The sequence below is a fragment of the Pseudomicrostroma glucosiphilum genome (assembly GCF_003144135.1).
Source record: "Pseudomicrostroma glucosiphilum strain MCA 4718 unplaced genomic scaffold BCV69scaffold_18, whole genome shotgun sequence".
Classification (NCBI taxonomy): domain Eukaryota; kingdom Fungi; phylum Basidiomycota; class Exobasidiomycetes; order Microstromatales; family Microstromataceae; genus Microstroma; species Microstroma glucosiphilum.
Window position 1 is genome coordinate 73,009 of NW_020289930.1, and position 13,299 is coordinate 86,307.

At 57.5% G+C, this 13,299-nt stretch overlaps 4 protein-coding genes across 4 annotated transcripts; 3 read left to right on the top strand and 1 right to left on the bottom strand.

The window, feature by feature from the left end:
• Window positions 1–334: 334 nt before the first annotated feature.
• BCV69DRAFT_233136 (winged helix DNA-binding domain-containing protein) lies at window positions 335–637 on the bottom strand (the record flags this gene model as incomplete). The annotated part of the gene is made up of 1 exon (XM_025489855.1): window positions 335–637. A coding segment is annotated over one exon (303 nt), but the record flags the coding sequence as incomplete, so codon positions are not given.
• A 3,639-nt stretch (window positions 638–4,276) lies between these two features.
• On the top strand, window positions 4,277–5,026 carry BCV69DRAFT_285351 (hypothetical protein). Its single transcript, XM_025493362.1, has one exon. The coding sequence runs from the start codon at window positions 4,628–4,630 to the stop codon at window positions 4,982–4,984; it is 357 nt and encodes a 118-aa protein (XP_025345216.1). The 5' UTR covers window positions 4,277–4,627; the 3' UTR covers window positions 4,985–5,026.
• A 1,937-nt stretch (window positions 5,027–6,963) lies between these two features.
• BCV69DRAFT_83781 (hypothetical protein) lies at window positions 6,964–11,604 on the top strand. The gene has a single exon (XM_025495572.1). It carries the CDS (start codon window positions 7,074–7,076, stop codon window positions 11,322–11,324), a length of 4,251 nt encoding a protein of 1,416 aa, XP_025345217.1. The 5' UTR covers window positions 6,964–7,073; the 3' UTR covers window positions 11,325–11,604.
• Window positions 11,605–11,710: 106 nt separating this feature from the next.
• Window positions 11,711–13,051, top strand: BCV69DRAFT_285355 (ribosomal protein S2). Its single transcript, XM_025493363.1, has one exon. It carries the CDS (start codon window positions 11,789–11,791, stop codon window positions 12,716–12,718), a length of 930 nt encoding a protein of 309 aa, XP_025345218.1. The 5' UTR covers window positions 11,711–11,788; the 3' UTR covers window positions 12,719–13,051.
• Window positions 13,052–13,299: the final 248 nt, after the last annotated feature.

A 13,299-nucleotide genomic window follows, 5' to 3' on the forward strand; every position in this document is an offset into this window, starting at 1 on the left:
CTGCAGCGTCCACACTCTCCCATCCACCACCGCCACCAGCAGGGACTCCAGGCCTGGCATAACGTGGATCGGGTCCGGTGACGCCAGATGGTGCTCCTTGATAGTAGGTGTACTGGCCGCCGCTGCTACTACCCGAGGTGGTGTTGAGGCCGAGTGAGCTTCCGCTAGGTCCTGAGGTCATCCCAGCGCCGCCCTCGTAGTCCATGGGCCCTTCACTCTCGCTCCTGCCTCGGCCACCGACAGCACCTCCTCCGCTGCCCTCGCCGAAGTCAAAGCCAGCAACACTTCCGCTGAAGCTCTGCGAATGGCTACCACCCCGCTTGTGTCGAGAGCTTTTCCTCTTGATTTCGCTCAAAAGGCCTACTTCGCCTTTGCGAAAGTATGTGTGCTTGAACTCCCAAATCTGTACTTCCTCGTTTGGAAGACCAGAAAAGGTATGGTTGACTTTGTGGAAGCCATACATGTTCAGCTGCCTGACGAAGCTTTGCCAATTGGCGTGCTTGAACCATGTAGGCAAGACCAGACGCGAGAATTCAGCAGGATTCGAGACCGAGAAGACGTCGCCTGTTGGGCCCCACGAGATCATGTTCGAGATGGTCTCATCTTCCAGCATCGAGTAGAGCTTTGCGACAAACGACGGCTGTTGCTTATTCCCTGGACCAGTGCCTGAGCCTGGTAGACCAATAAGACTGGGGTGAATAGGTGGACAACCTGCACCCGCAGATGCGAGAGAGAAGACAGGACTGATGGGTCCTCCTTGACTTGGTCCCGGAGCTTGACTCAGCGATGAAAAGCTCTGATGGCCGCCGGGCCTGCCAGACGGGCCTCCAATACCAGAGGTCTGGAGTGACAGATGTTGACGGTGCCCAGGTGTGAAGTGGCTGAGGCTCCGACCAGCACTTGAGGAAGGTGGTCCCGCAGTCATGCCTGTTGCGCTGACGTTGCTCTGCCCTGGTGGAGCAGCAACAAAGCTTCTGGATGCGTTGATCCTGGACACCTGCGGTGGAGGAGATGTCGGACGCTGACTTAGACTTGCAATTCCAGGTAGCCGGCTCTCAATTGACGGCATTGCCCTGGACCGACCCAATTGGCCGGGTGAAGGCAAGATGGAAGGCTGGGTGCCACTGCTACTGCCTTCAACTTTGCCTTGTCGACTTGTCGGACTGCTGAGACTTGTGATGCTCATCAAGCTGCCCGAAGCTTGTTGAGCGCCCGGTGGTTGCCAAACGTAATTGCGATCGCTGCCTCCTGGCGCAGCGGCGGACCTTGGTTCGCGAGGTTCTCGGTATTGATCAAGGGTATATGAGGAGCCTCGCATTGGCGATCCAGGAAACGATGGCTCAGCACCTCCCTCTATCTTTGCTTGTTTACGGATACCCTCCCCTCGAGGGTCATCCGAATATGCTCTGGAAGGAGTCTCTTCCCCTCCAGATGCATTCCTGCCTCCTTCGCTTCCGACTGACACCTCTGAATGTGTCCTCTTGACAGCTGGGCTCTGGAGCGCGGCACCTCTGCGACTACCTCTGTCGCTCTCAGACTTACTTGCAGATGATCTTTCTACGGAAGGACCAGCACTGTCCTCGGACTCCCGATGAGGACTTTCGCCTGCCTCCATGATGGCGGGGTGGACAGGGTCCCGATGTTGTCCTAACTGTTCTTCCCGCAACAGTTGCGTAGTGTGACCGTCCGAGTGGTACTGTCCTCGGCGGAAGGACGGTGGTCGTGATGGGGTTCTTGACGAACGATGACTCGGTGCGCCCGAGGCTGCCGATGAAGAGGACAAGGGCGACTCGGGCGTACGAGATGCAGTGTGATGCCTCTCGTTGAGCTGAGGTGCGATGTGATATGTATTAGGTAGATCGAGATGGACTCCTCGAGGCCTGTGAGCCGGTACGGAGTCGTACGGCAGATCAGGAGGGTGATGATGTTGTGGCCTTAGGTGTGGTTTAGCCGACGCCGTTGCCATCGACGTTTGATCGTAGACCGAAGGCGATGTAGATGAAGCAGGGGTGGGGGAAGACGGAGGTGAAGGGCGAGTAGCAGAAGGCTGAGCTCGATCTTCCTGGCTATGTCTGTCTTCGATGACGAGGGTGTCGCTGCTTGTTTGCCTGCTCGGGACTGAAATGCGGCGGCTGACTTTGTCGCGGGCCGATGTCTTTGACGATCGAGGCCGGAGGCTTCGTGTGAGGGAGTGAGGAGTCGCCGAGTTGCGACGAGTGGCAGAGACTTGTAGGTCGGACATGTCGGGAGGGAGCCAGTAGCGATGGTGGGTAACGATGACGATGACGCGAGGAGATGGGGAAAATTGGTTGAGGTGAGGTGAGGATATTGGCACGAGGAGGTCAGCAATGTCAGTGCCAGGTGGAGAGGAGGGAGTGGGATGGGAAGAAAGGAGAAGAGGGGAGAAGGAGGGAGGAGGTCAGTCGTCGTCGTCTTGTGCTCCGGAAGCTGAGGCTCTGGTGTGGCAGGGGCAAACGACGAGATGGTCATCGTCGCCGCTGCAATGGAGTCCAGGGCCAAGGAGCTGCGACTCCCCGCCAAGACCTCGGACTTGGAGTCCGGATAGGGATCATCCGGGCGGCTGCGGAAACATGGCAGCAAAGAGCAAACCAATATCCGTGGCCCAAGACGGAGGTGGCTGTGTCTTCCAGCCGCGGGACCGAGTGTAACGCTGAGTGCACCCAGTCCTCTGCTGCCCTGCTACCGTGATCGGCGCCCCGCGGCCGCTCATCTGTGCAATGCGTTGCCTGGTAGCAACGTAGCAACGCCAGACAAGCGAGGGAGCGACAAAGCAGTATGCTCAATCCTCCCTTACATTCATTTCCCCGCCGGCCGCTTCGCCGAGCTTCGATTCTCACGGTGTTAACCCAACCGCCCACCGCAACATTCCTTCATCCACGGCGATCGCTGCACAGCCAGCCAATGGGGTCCAGCAACGGCACTCACCAGCTCAAATGCCGCCTTGGCAACCAACGATTTGCTTCCACTTCAAGGATCGAGAGGGCGCCGGAAAGAAACAGCCGTTCCGTGCGTGAGCAAGGATGAGGAGGACGAGGTGCAAGGGCAAGCAGTAGGCCCTGCAAAAGATGGCGCTGCAGCTGAGCAAAGGAAGATAAGAATGTAGAGGAAGATGACGATGAAATTCTGATTAAGGAAAGCGCTTCGGACCGACCAAGGCGATGTCGTCCAGTCGTTGCTGTCGGCTAAGAGCGGCAAGAGATGAGAGGAGATGCGGGTGTGAGTAATGGGTGCGGAGAGACGTACGGCCTTTCTTGTGCCTGCTCTATCCTCCGGCGTCTTTTGCCTAGAGGCACTCGATGCTTGCTCGACCGTGCTTGACAAGGTGCGGACGCTTCGTCCTCGACCTTGCCGCTGGATCAGACCTCCAGATTGCAGCGGGCAAGCAGGGGCGCCTATGGCAAGATAGGCAGGAAGAATGGCCTTCCGCTCTCTTACTCTGCCTGCTCACCTTGTAATGGGGTAGCAGATGCTTGCAAAGCAATAGGTCTGTATGGCAGAGATGGCGAGAGGCTCTGCTCGAAGGGTTGATGGATAGGTCCTCGCTATGGCGTTGCCTGGCAGATGAGGTGGACTTTGGTAGGAGAAGGATGACGAGATTACGGTAAGGTCTCGAGCGGTTGGATGATGACGAGGTACGGTGAGGAGGAGCGGTACGAAAAGGATGAGGAGCAGGATGTTGCGGATCGTATGGCCTAGCAGTCGTTTGGTTGGCACCGTCTCTGCACACGACCTCCTGTATGGTAAGGGTCGAGTCAGAAAGGTGGCGTCGGCCGTTTAGACTGGGTCAGCCAGTGGTGCATGGAATCAGGACGGAAATGAGAGGACCCATCGATGGATGCACTCCTGTCGAAGGGCTACCGTCGTGGAACGAGGAGGGACAAGGGAGGAGGTGACTACGACGGGCAGCCTCTACCTCGATGAGGCGGCGGCGGCGGCGGCGGCGGTGGTGGTGGTCGGTCCTCGTAGGAGTTTCGATTGTCGAGCGTAAAGCCCCCCTCCGCCTCCCGCTTGTTACAAACAAATATGTTTCGACGCACATCAGATGGCCAAGAAAGTGGCGGCGTCGCTTCGGAAAGAGGCGAAGCCAGCTGAGCTGCAAAAGCGGGTCTGCAGCAGAAGGCACCCACACCTCTTCTCCCGCCCAGCCTCGCCTGCAGGGCGAAGCGCCTCCTTCCCCCCACCCCCCGGCAGCCGCCCCCTCCCCCCTCCGGCCCGCTGCCCAAAGCCAACCGGGCCTACGCTGTGCAGCATCAGCACCCGGCACCACCTAGCCAAACGAGGCACAAGGGTCCCGCATAGCTGGCTGGCTGGCTGGCTGGCTGGCTCCTGCGCCTCGAGGTCCAGAAGATCTTTCCCGTACGCCCTGCGCCGGCACCAAAGCCCGCGGGCGTCGTGCAGCGGGCCATAAAGCCCCCCCTCCCCCTCCCTCCCGGCCGATCACCCGCCCGACGATTAACGAGTGTTCAGCCCTCGCTTCCCGCCGGAGCCTACCACGATCCCTCAGCCCTACCTGCTTACGATATACGCGAGTCTAGGCGGGCAGTGACGAAGAGGGTGGGAGAGCGAGCCAACGAGCTTACTATCGCATCTGAAGCGTGGGAGAGGGATGCTGAGAACGGGACTTGCTGCAAATCTCGCTTCTCTCCCTCTCCCCCTCTCTCTGTGTGCCTCTGACCCTTTGTCTCCATCGACTCGTCCCTCGCATAAGATCCCACTTACCTCCGCTAGCCAGAAGGGCCTTTTACCCACAAACAAACGAGGTCTTGGGGGCAGAGAGAGAGACTCAGCTGCACTGCAGTTGCGTTGGTATGCGCAGGGGATACTTCGGATCGCCGTGGCGCCCAATTGGATGTCTCCGATGAGGCAGGCGGAGAAGGATCTCTGCCAATTAGAGATGCAGAGATGGACAGGGGGCCGTGCTGATAGAGGGCCTCCTGGAAGCAACGCCAGGGGTCTAAAGTGAAACCCTTGATTGCACCAGCCGGCCGAGCCGAACCACCTCGATCAGGGGGCGGGCGGGAGGGCGTCGGTGAGGCGCACGGGAGAAAAATCTGCAATTGGGGGAGGAGGGGCCGCGTGGCTTTGATCCTTGTCTCAGTGTCTGCACTATGCACACACACTTGTCAATGCAAATTTGGACCTGCGCCTCTCGGAGACGATCGAATGGAAGGCTGCTCGAAGAAGCACCCCAGCACCTCTGCACTCTTGGCCTCCCTCGTCGTCGTCGATCGATCAACCGAGGCGTGAATGCTGAAGGCCAGTGCTGAATCTCAATGTACACCTCGAGGGTCAATTAAGTCTGCTAGATGACTTGAGCCGCGGAGGAGGATGGCGAATCACAAACCTTTCGCTTGTCAGGAAGCGATTCGCGCAACCGACCTCGCTTGGCTTCTGGTCTGAGCCTCGTTTGGGGCAGGCGGCGCACCAAGTAAAGGCAAAAGCAAAGGCAATTTCGGTTGTCGAACCAGCTATGCAGCGATACCGCCGTCTTCCCTGCAGCAGGAGTCAACAAAGTGCTCCGAAGAAGTCGATTGATGGAAGCGTCTGCACCCCCCTTTCGTCTTCGCTTTGCAGCCGGACACACAAGGTCGGCGTCCCGTGTCTGATTGGAGCAAAGCGATCCCCAATGTTCAATCGAGGGTGGTAGTCGAAGGAGTCGGGGTTCGTGAAGCGAGAAGCTGGGCTGTGACCAAGGCAAGCGATAGCCACCAGTGTAGCGCGTCGTGGTGGACAGCGGTGAGAGTGTACGTGTAATGTGAAAGAATGGAAGGTCAGCGAGCGACAGTGGAAGGTTCGATGTCCAGAAGAATCGACGACAGTGTGGGAAAGTGCATGATCAGTCAACACCGTTGGCGCCCATGAGGCCCTAGAGCCGTTCAGCAGCGTTCGGGTCCTCGTATGACACATCTGAACAAAGCTGTGAGACGGTCTCATTCAAGGTCAAACATGCTGTTGGCGATGGCTCCCTCCATGCCGTTGAGCAGAGAGCAACCTCGCGGTGGTGTCCTGTGCGAGAGACGCTGGCCTGGCAAGGAGAAGATTGCCTCTTAATCACATCCTCCACACCAGCAGCACGGCGCCACGATCAATCTTACCTCGACTCCGACGTAATGAAGCAATTCGAGACATGGTATTCCGTGAGTAGTTCAGAATGCCAAGCTTTTTGCAGGGGTCCTCTTTGCGACCTTTACGGGATCGACCTTCCTCAAAGTGGTCCGGCTCCGAAGTATAAGTGCTTGCCGCCTACACACATCCCAGCACAAATGGCAGTCGTTTGGATGCGACTCGGTGTCCTCTAAGGGTGAGCCCGAGGTGCCTTTGCTGATAGGGTCGTTTGGGAGCCAAAGTGCCACCTCTCTCCGGAATGCACGAGGCGGGCAGTGACTGATCACAGACACAACTTCAAACTTGTCGTATATAAGTACGAACTGCTAGCACGAGACTGCGATTGTTCGTCCTGTCTGTGGTGCGCACTGTCCGTATCTGTATGCTGTACGCCGGTCCGCTCTGCGTGGAGGAGCGGTCTGGGCAGAGAATCTCACGCGACCGGAAAGGCGGAGTCGCCTCGCAGGCGCCAGTCGGATTTTTTTGGCCCCCAGGGCGTGTGGGACAATCGATCCATTCGTGCATTGCTACCATCTCGCCTTTCTTCGCCGTCATTGCAGCCGCTGTGTGGTACACTCCTAGGCTCACACTTGATCAATGACTCCAGGCAGCTGTAGAGCCGTATCAGACTCCTACAATAAGAAGTAGGCGAAGAGCTGTGCCGTACGCCTTCGTAGCAATCGTCAGAGCTGCTCCAAGGCCCGCTTGCTCCTTCTTCCCAAGCCATTCGTCAGGCTACGAGAGGAGCGTCTCGGCCCAGACTGTATCACATCTCATACATCTCGTAACGAATTGTTCGAGACTCCTGTCTATAGGGCTAGACTCTAGCAGCTCTAATTGTCCGCCGCGAACTTTGGACAGACGCTGGAGATACTACCGCTTTTGCTCCTGCAAAACCAAGACCATCTTTTCAGCTTACATTCCCCTCGGCTGCCCGGCTACGCAAGATGCCGCCTTTCGGCTCTTCACCGGATGCTTCGATAGCAGAAGCCTCCTCGCGATCTCTGCAGACCTCACGGACGTCCGAAGAGCAAGAGCGGAGGCGCAAGATTCGCCAGGCCAGGAGGCAGAAGAAACTTCAAGCAAAGCAGCGTGACCGCGATCAGAGCATCAGCGGGCGGCGCACGGAAGACGAGCCTTCCGCGTCCTTTATTAGACAAGAACCACGAGATGTCAGGAACGAAACAGCTACTACAGCTCATAATGTGGCGTCAAGAAGTGAGGAGCGGCAACTACAACGCAAGAGGGCTCGCTCCCAATCTCGTCACCGAGACCGGTCTGCCTCTCCGTACAGACCAGCCGTGAGCGGCCATGGTAAAGGCTCTACAGATAGGAGTCGTTCTCGAGCCGAAACCGACGAGTCCTCCGCGAGTGACTCGGATGACAGTCGCGAAGAGAGCAGACTCGCTCAAGGGCCAAAGAAGAGGATGAAGTTGGAAGACGATCTAGAGAAGACGGCGCTTTTAACCTTTCGGCTGAGATCCTCATCTTCTCAATTCGAGAGAGTCCTGGATAGCGTACCATCCCTTGACACTGCTCAGGAACACGTCAGGACTAAATTCCACCTTGGTAAATCGTCAGCCTTCCGCCTTTCCTCCGAGAGTCCTCTCGGTGGAAGTGTAGTCCTGGAAGACGAAGAAGACTTCCGGGCCTTCAAACTTCGCGTCCTGCGGAGCAGGGCAGAATCCACCGTGATCACCGTCGATATCATCCCAGCGGAGCAGCACCCGCTAGCAGCGCGATTGTCGGCCTCGACCAGTCCATCGCCTGCTCACAATTCGATGTTGCCTCCGTATGTGAAGCAATCTGTCGCACAGGCAGCCCTGAAAGCACCTCCGATGGCATCGACGCCAAAGCAAAAGCCTTCCACGAAGGCGAGCACTTCCACCAATGCTACTATTACTCGACCAACGGATAGGGCGGCTACCTCGCAGCCCTCGCAAGCACTGCCGCCCCCCATCTTGCCGGTCAAGAGACCAGCACCTCCGCCTGCTAAATCAGCACCCGAATCCGAGCCATACGTCCCGCCCTCACTCAGAGCCAAGTATACCGCAAGTTCTGCTTCTACTGCTTCAGGATCACCAAACATCGCTCCTGCATTGCTGCCAAACACTGCGACACCAGGTATTTCCCCAACCCCTTTGCAGCCTGAGCCGACGCCCTCCGCATCTACTGCGCTAGCACCAGCCTCTGCGCATCGTGAACCGATGCCCTCAGTATCCGCCCCGCTGACGATGGTTGATCCCACGACTGTGAGCAAAGCTGAGGCAGCAAAACTCAAAAAGGGGCCATCTGCCAGCAAAAAGTGGGTAGAGGGATGCATTGCTGCCCAAGCGCCTTGCGGTATCTGCAAGGCAAAAACTTTCCATCCTTGTTACATATGTCCAGACCTGATAGAAGGCGGGCTGCCGTACGCGGAACAGCAACTTGAGAATCTCAAGAAACTGAAGAGAACGAAGGCTTGGCAGAAGGCAGCAATCAAGGACCTTGAGGCTGTCATTGCGAACGCCAAGGCGCTTTCAGATCCAAATAACAATCACTCTGGGGGCGGCAAGGATGACAAAGCTCCGCCTGCTGACGTTCAGGTGACAGCTCCAGCAAAAGCAGTAGCGCCTGTGACATCTGCTGCCAGTATGGTCCCAGAAAATTCCACCGCCATTTCCTCAGGAGCCTCAGCGCCAGCTCCGACATCGTCTTCGCCTCCGCCGGCCTTGAATGCGACATATCCAGAAGTCAACACGGCTGTCAACGATGAAGCTGATGAGGCTGTAAGTTCGGGAGAGACGACAGCGCAAGCTGGGATGCAACAGCCTGTTGATGAGGAGCAGGATGAGCTGGCAGCGACGCAAGAGATGGAGCAGAGGCAATCGCAGCTCCCGGGTCCAGCTGCTGCCCATGTCACGCCGGTGGTACCCGTGACTGACGAGGCAGGGGCTGAACCGACGGCTCCGTCAGGGCCGCAGACAAGCGATGCGGTACCCATGGCTGAAGTACCTGATAGAGATGATGTGTCGCCGACCGACGCTCCTGACGGAGAACCTCCCCGAAGTCAGAAGGTCGCCGAACGCCAAGCTCAACGACAGTTGAAGCAACGGGAGACAAAATGGAACAAGATTCGCAAAGATTGCGCCGCGGCCCAAGACAAAGTCAGGGCGTATCTTGCGCGAGAAACTCGGGGAGAGACTTTGCATGGCGCAGCAAAATACCATCTGACGAGGAATCAAAATACGCTCAAGCAGAAGACCGCAGAGTTGGAGGAGCTAGACTCGGAGCTGTCTGATTTTGCCACGAAGATGAACCTCCAGCGGCCTCCTCGAGCTCCTGAGCTGGATGTGATGATTCCGGAACCAGAGCTCAGGAGATCACCGCGCGTGTCGATTTCGCAGAAATCGCCTGTTCCGACTTCTTCCGACGGTGCTGAACCATCTGCTGCACAGCAGAGGGAGGGCGACGTCACCGAAGCTCAAAACGAGCGTGAACGCTTGACTGCACCGCCTCCGGTCTTTACGAGCAAGCCCAGAGGACGTCCGAAGAGGTTAGCGGTCAGCAGCGACACGCAAGGAGAAGATCCCCCTCCCCCAAATACCAAAGGTCGGAAGAGTCTTTCTGACATTGCACAGACCATCGACACCAGCGCCACCAAGACTGCAAGCCCTACTGTGGGCAGTCACAAAGCTCGCGTTGGGTTGAGGACACCGCTCTCCGAGCACTCAGAGGACGACGTCGAGACGAGCCCAATCCTGCGCAGCGTACCCATTGAGCAAGCAACGGAAAAAATTGATGAGCAGCCCTTGCCACCTCCTATGATTACTACCTCGCCCCGGATCACTCGGCGTCGGTCACAAACACTTCAGCCGACCGTGACGGAGACTGAAAACGATGCTGACGACGAGCTTGAGTCGGCCGCAGAAGGTCCAAGGCCTACTCCACGATCGCCTGTGAAGCGAGGTGGTCAGGCGGGAAGTCCTACTAGCAAGACAACTGCTAATCTGACCTCAGCAAACGGCGAAGCTATCGCTAAGAACGGCGATGCTCAACTCTCACAGGTATCGACGGCTCCTCCTTCTTCTGCTTTGACGCTACCGGATCCTTCTCAGGCGCCTTCACGGCGTATCACTCGCCAGGCGGCAATGCGTTTGCCCAGCTCCTCAAGCTCAGGCTCGGAAACTTCTGACGACTCAGACGACTCAGATGAGGAGATGCAGGGTGGAGAAGCGGCAGCCGAGGATGATGCTGGAGAAGATCAGGAGGCAAAGTCAGATAGCGACGAAGAGGAGGCGAGCGAAGAAGACGACGCGGGTGGCGCGGATCAGTCTGAAAGCGGGGAAGAAGACGAGACCGAGGCTACGCAGGTTGTGAATGGAGCTGCAAATGGTTCCGGCGCTGCGCAGGAGGCTGACTCTTCCTCATCGGCCTCTTCTCACACACGCTCTCGTTCAAACTCTGCCGCTTCTTCGATCAACTCTGCCGCTTCAAAGGATGACAAGGCTTTGGACGATGAGGAAGAAGACGTCGCTTCGACATCAGCGTCATCATCGACTGCCATGCTTTCAGATCGGGAAGAGGAAGCTGATCCAATCAGCACGTTCAGCATGAAGCCTGCTTCTCCTGCACGCGCTCCCGTTGAGCCGGTTCAAGCTCCTCGATCGTCTGGCATCTTCTCATCCTTCAACTTTTTTCAGTCTAATCGGAATTCGCAGGACGTCAATGGCACCAAGGCGGCAATGACGCAGCCCAACGGCATCGGTGGCAGGAGCGTCAATGGGGCAAATCACAGCGCCTCACAGCCTGCTTCGGGTCGAAGGCCGAAATTGTCCATGCCTCGCCTGAGCGAATTGGACGCTTCGGTGCTCCTGAGGCGGCGTCAACAGCCCAATGAAAGTGCAGCATCCTCTCAGGCCAGTACTCCTGTCGTGGCTACAAGGGGTCAGAATCTGGCTGCTCCTGTTGCGGCAAATGGCGATGACGACGAAGGGCCAGACGATGCAGACAATGACGAGTCCGGCAGCGAGTCTGCCTCTTCCTCTTCTTCGGATTCATCATCTGACTCTGACGATGGCAAGACCAGCAGTAAGAAGACGCTGGCACAGAAGAAGGGTAACGCTGGCGGAGCAAAGAACATTGTACCTGCTAGCAAGAGGGCGAGTGCAGCGGTGGAGGCAAAGAAGAAGCGCAAGGGTCTGGCCGACTTGTTCTGAGCTAGAGAGGGTACAGGCGGGGAAAAATTGTACTATGCTATTGTTCGTCGTGCCATGTTGACATACCCTCTGCAATTAGCATTTCAATACCATATCATCTCTGTCTCACATTGTCGACATTTCCCTGCTGTTCAGCCTGCCGCGTAGGAGGTGGTATCCGTTGCGGAACGGTGCGGCTGAAGCCTCTAGGTCCTACTTCCGCGTCGTGTTCAAACTCCGCGTCAGGACATTGCGCGGCAACTACGGTCGCAGTCGGCGCTAGGCGTGAGACGGACGCGGGCAGAGGCGCAGGCGCAGGGGCGGCGGACGATTTACTTGTGCCGCTACCGCCAGTCCTTCGTACCTATCCTTTTTTCCCTTACACGTTTTGCAATCATCTTTTGTGAAGAGAAGATCATTGCGACCACACTTCGTCTCATCCATTCAAACACTCCCACATCCTCCCACATATACATACATTCAATATGTCGAAGCTCCCATCGATCTTGAACGCTACCCAGGAGGACATTGAGCTCCTCCTCAGCGCCCAGACCCACATCGGTTCCAAGAATGTCATGAAGTCCATGGAGCCCTACGTCTACAAGAGGCGTGCTGACGGTATCCACCTCATCAACCTCGGAAAGACCTGGGAGAAGCTCGTCCTCGCTGCCCGAATCATCGCCGCTGTCGAGAACCCCGCCGACGTCGTCATCGTTGGTGGCCGAGTCTTCTCTCACCGTGCCGTGCTCAAGTACGCCGCCAACACCGGTGCTACCCCCATCGCCGGCCGATTCACCCCCGGTTCCTTCACCAACTACATCACCAAGTCCTTCAAGGAGCCCCGAGTCATTGTCGTCACCGACCCCCGTGTGGACCACCAGGCCATTCGTGAGGCCTCGTACGTCAACATCCCCGTCATTGCCCTCTGCGACACTGACGCTCCCCTGCGCCACGTTGACGTAGCCATCCCCGGAAACAACAAGTCCGTCAAGTCTGTTGGTCTCCTCTGGTGGCTCCTCTGCCGACAGGTCCTCCGTCTGCGAGGCCAGGCCGGCTACGGACCCGACGGCTGGAACGTCATGGTGGACATGTTCTTCTACCGTGACCCCGAAGAGGTTGAGCGTGAGCAGCAGGAGGCCATTGCCGCCAAGGCTGCCGCTGCCTCTGGCATCGCTGGTCAGGAGGGTGGTGCCGAGGTCGGTGCTGCTGACAACCTCGACTACGACGCTTCCGCTGCTGGTACCCTGAACCCCACTCTGGCTGCCAACATCCCCAACGTCAACGAGAACGTCGACTGGGCCGCCGAGGACAATGTGCAGAACTGGGCTGCCGATGCCGGACCTCAGAGCGAGGCCGGTGCCCCCGCCGAGGGTGTTGCTGGCAGCGCTCAGCAGCCCTCTTCTTCCTGGGACTAAGCTTCCGGTGTCCGTGGTAGTAGGAAGTTAGTGGTGGTGGTGCTACGTAGAGGCAAGGTCCGCAATCTCTGCTCCTCCTCTTCCTCTTCGTGGCCCTCACAAAACGTCGTCTAGACAGCTCGCACGTTCGGCTCCATTTCTGCTTGGTCGAAGAGTTGGTCTCTTTCAGGCGGTCTCTCGCACAGTCAATGCTGGGATTCCACCTAGGAAGTGTCAAATGAAATGGTTGAATGGCTATCCTCCCCCCTCGTACCCCGATGGTCATGCGCTGCGAGTTTCTCCAATTTGTCTACAATTCTTCACAACCCACACCGAAGTCTTTTCTCTCCCCCGCTCTGTTCTTTCTGTCTCTCACTTGCTTCGGCGATGTGAGCCCATGTACTACTAGTCTTGTTCATGGGGTCAGACCCAAAATAGCATTTCTTCTGCTCTTTGCTTTTGCCCGAGTGCTCAGAGAGGGAGTGTACACTCATGCTCTTCTCCCGTCTGCCGTCGTCTGTCCCGCCTGGGCGCGTCTCCACCTCGCCTGGCTTGGCCCAGAAGAATTTTGGGCGGGGCAGACCAAGCATTCGGAAGCGGCT

What these genes read in the sequence shown, in the direction of transcription:
- BCV69DRAFT_83781 (XM_025495572.1), top strand. Translation starts at nt 7,074, where the DNA reads ATGCCGCCTTTCGGCTCTTCACCGGATGCTTCGATAGCAGAAGCCTCC.
- BCV69DRAFT_285351 (XM_025493362.1), top strand. Translation starts at nt 4,628, where the DNA reads ATGCTGAGAACGGGACTTGCTGCAAATCTCGCTTCTCTCCCTCTCCCC.
- BCV69DRAFT_285355 (XM_025493363.1), top strand. Translation starts at nt 11,789, where the DNA reads ATGTCGAAGCTCCCATCGATCTTGAACGCTACCCAGGAGGACATTGAG.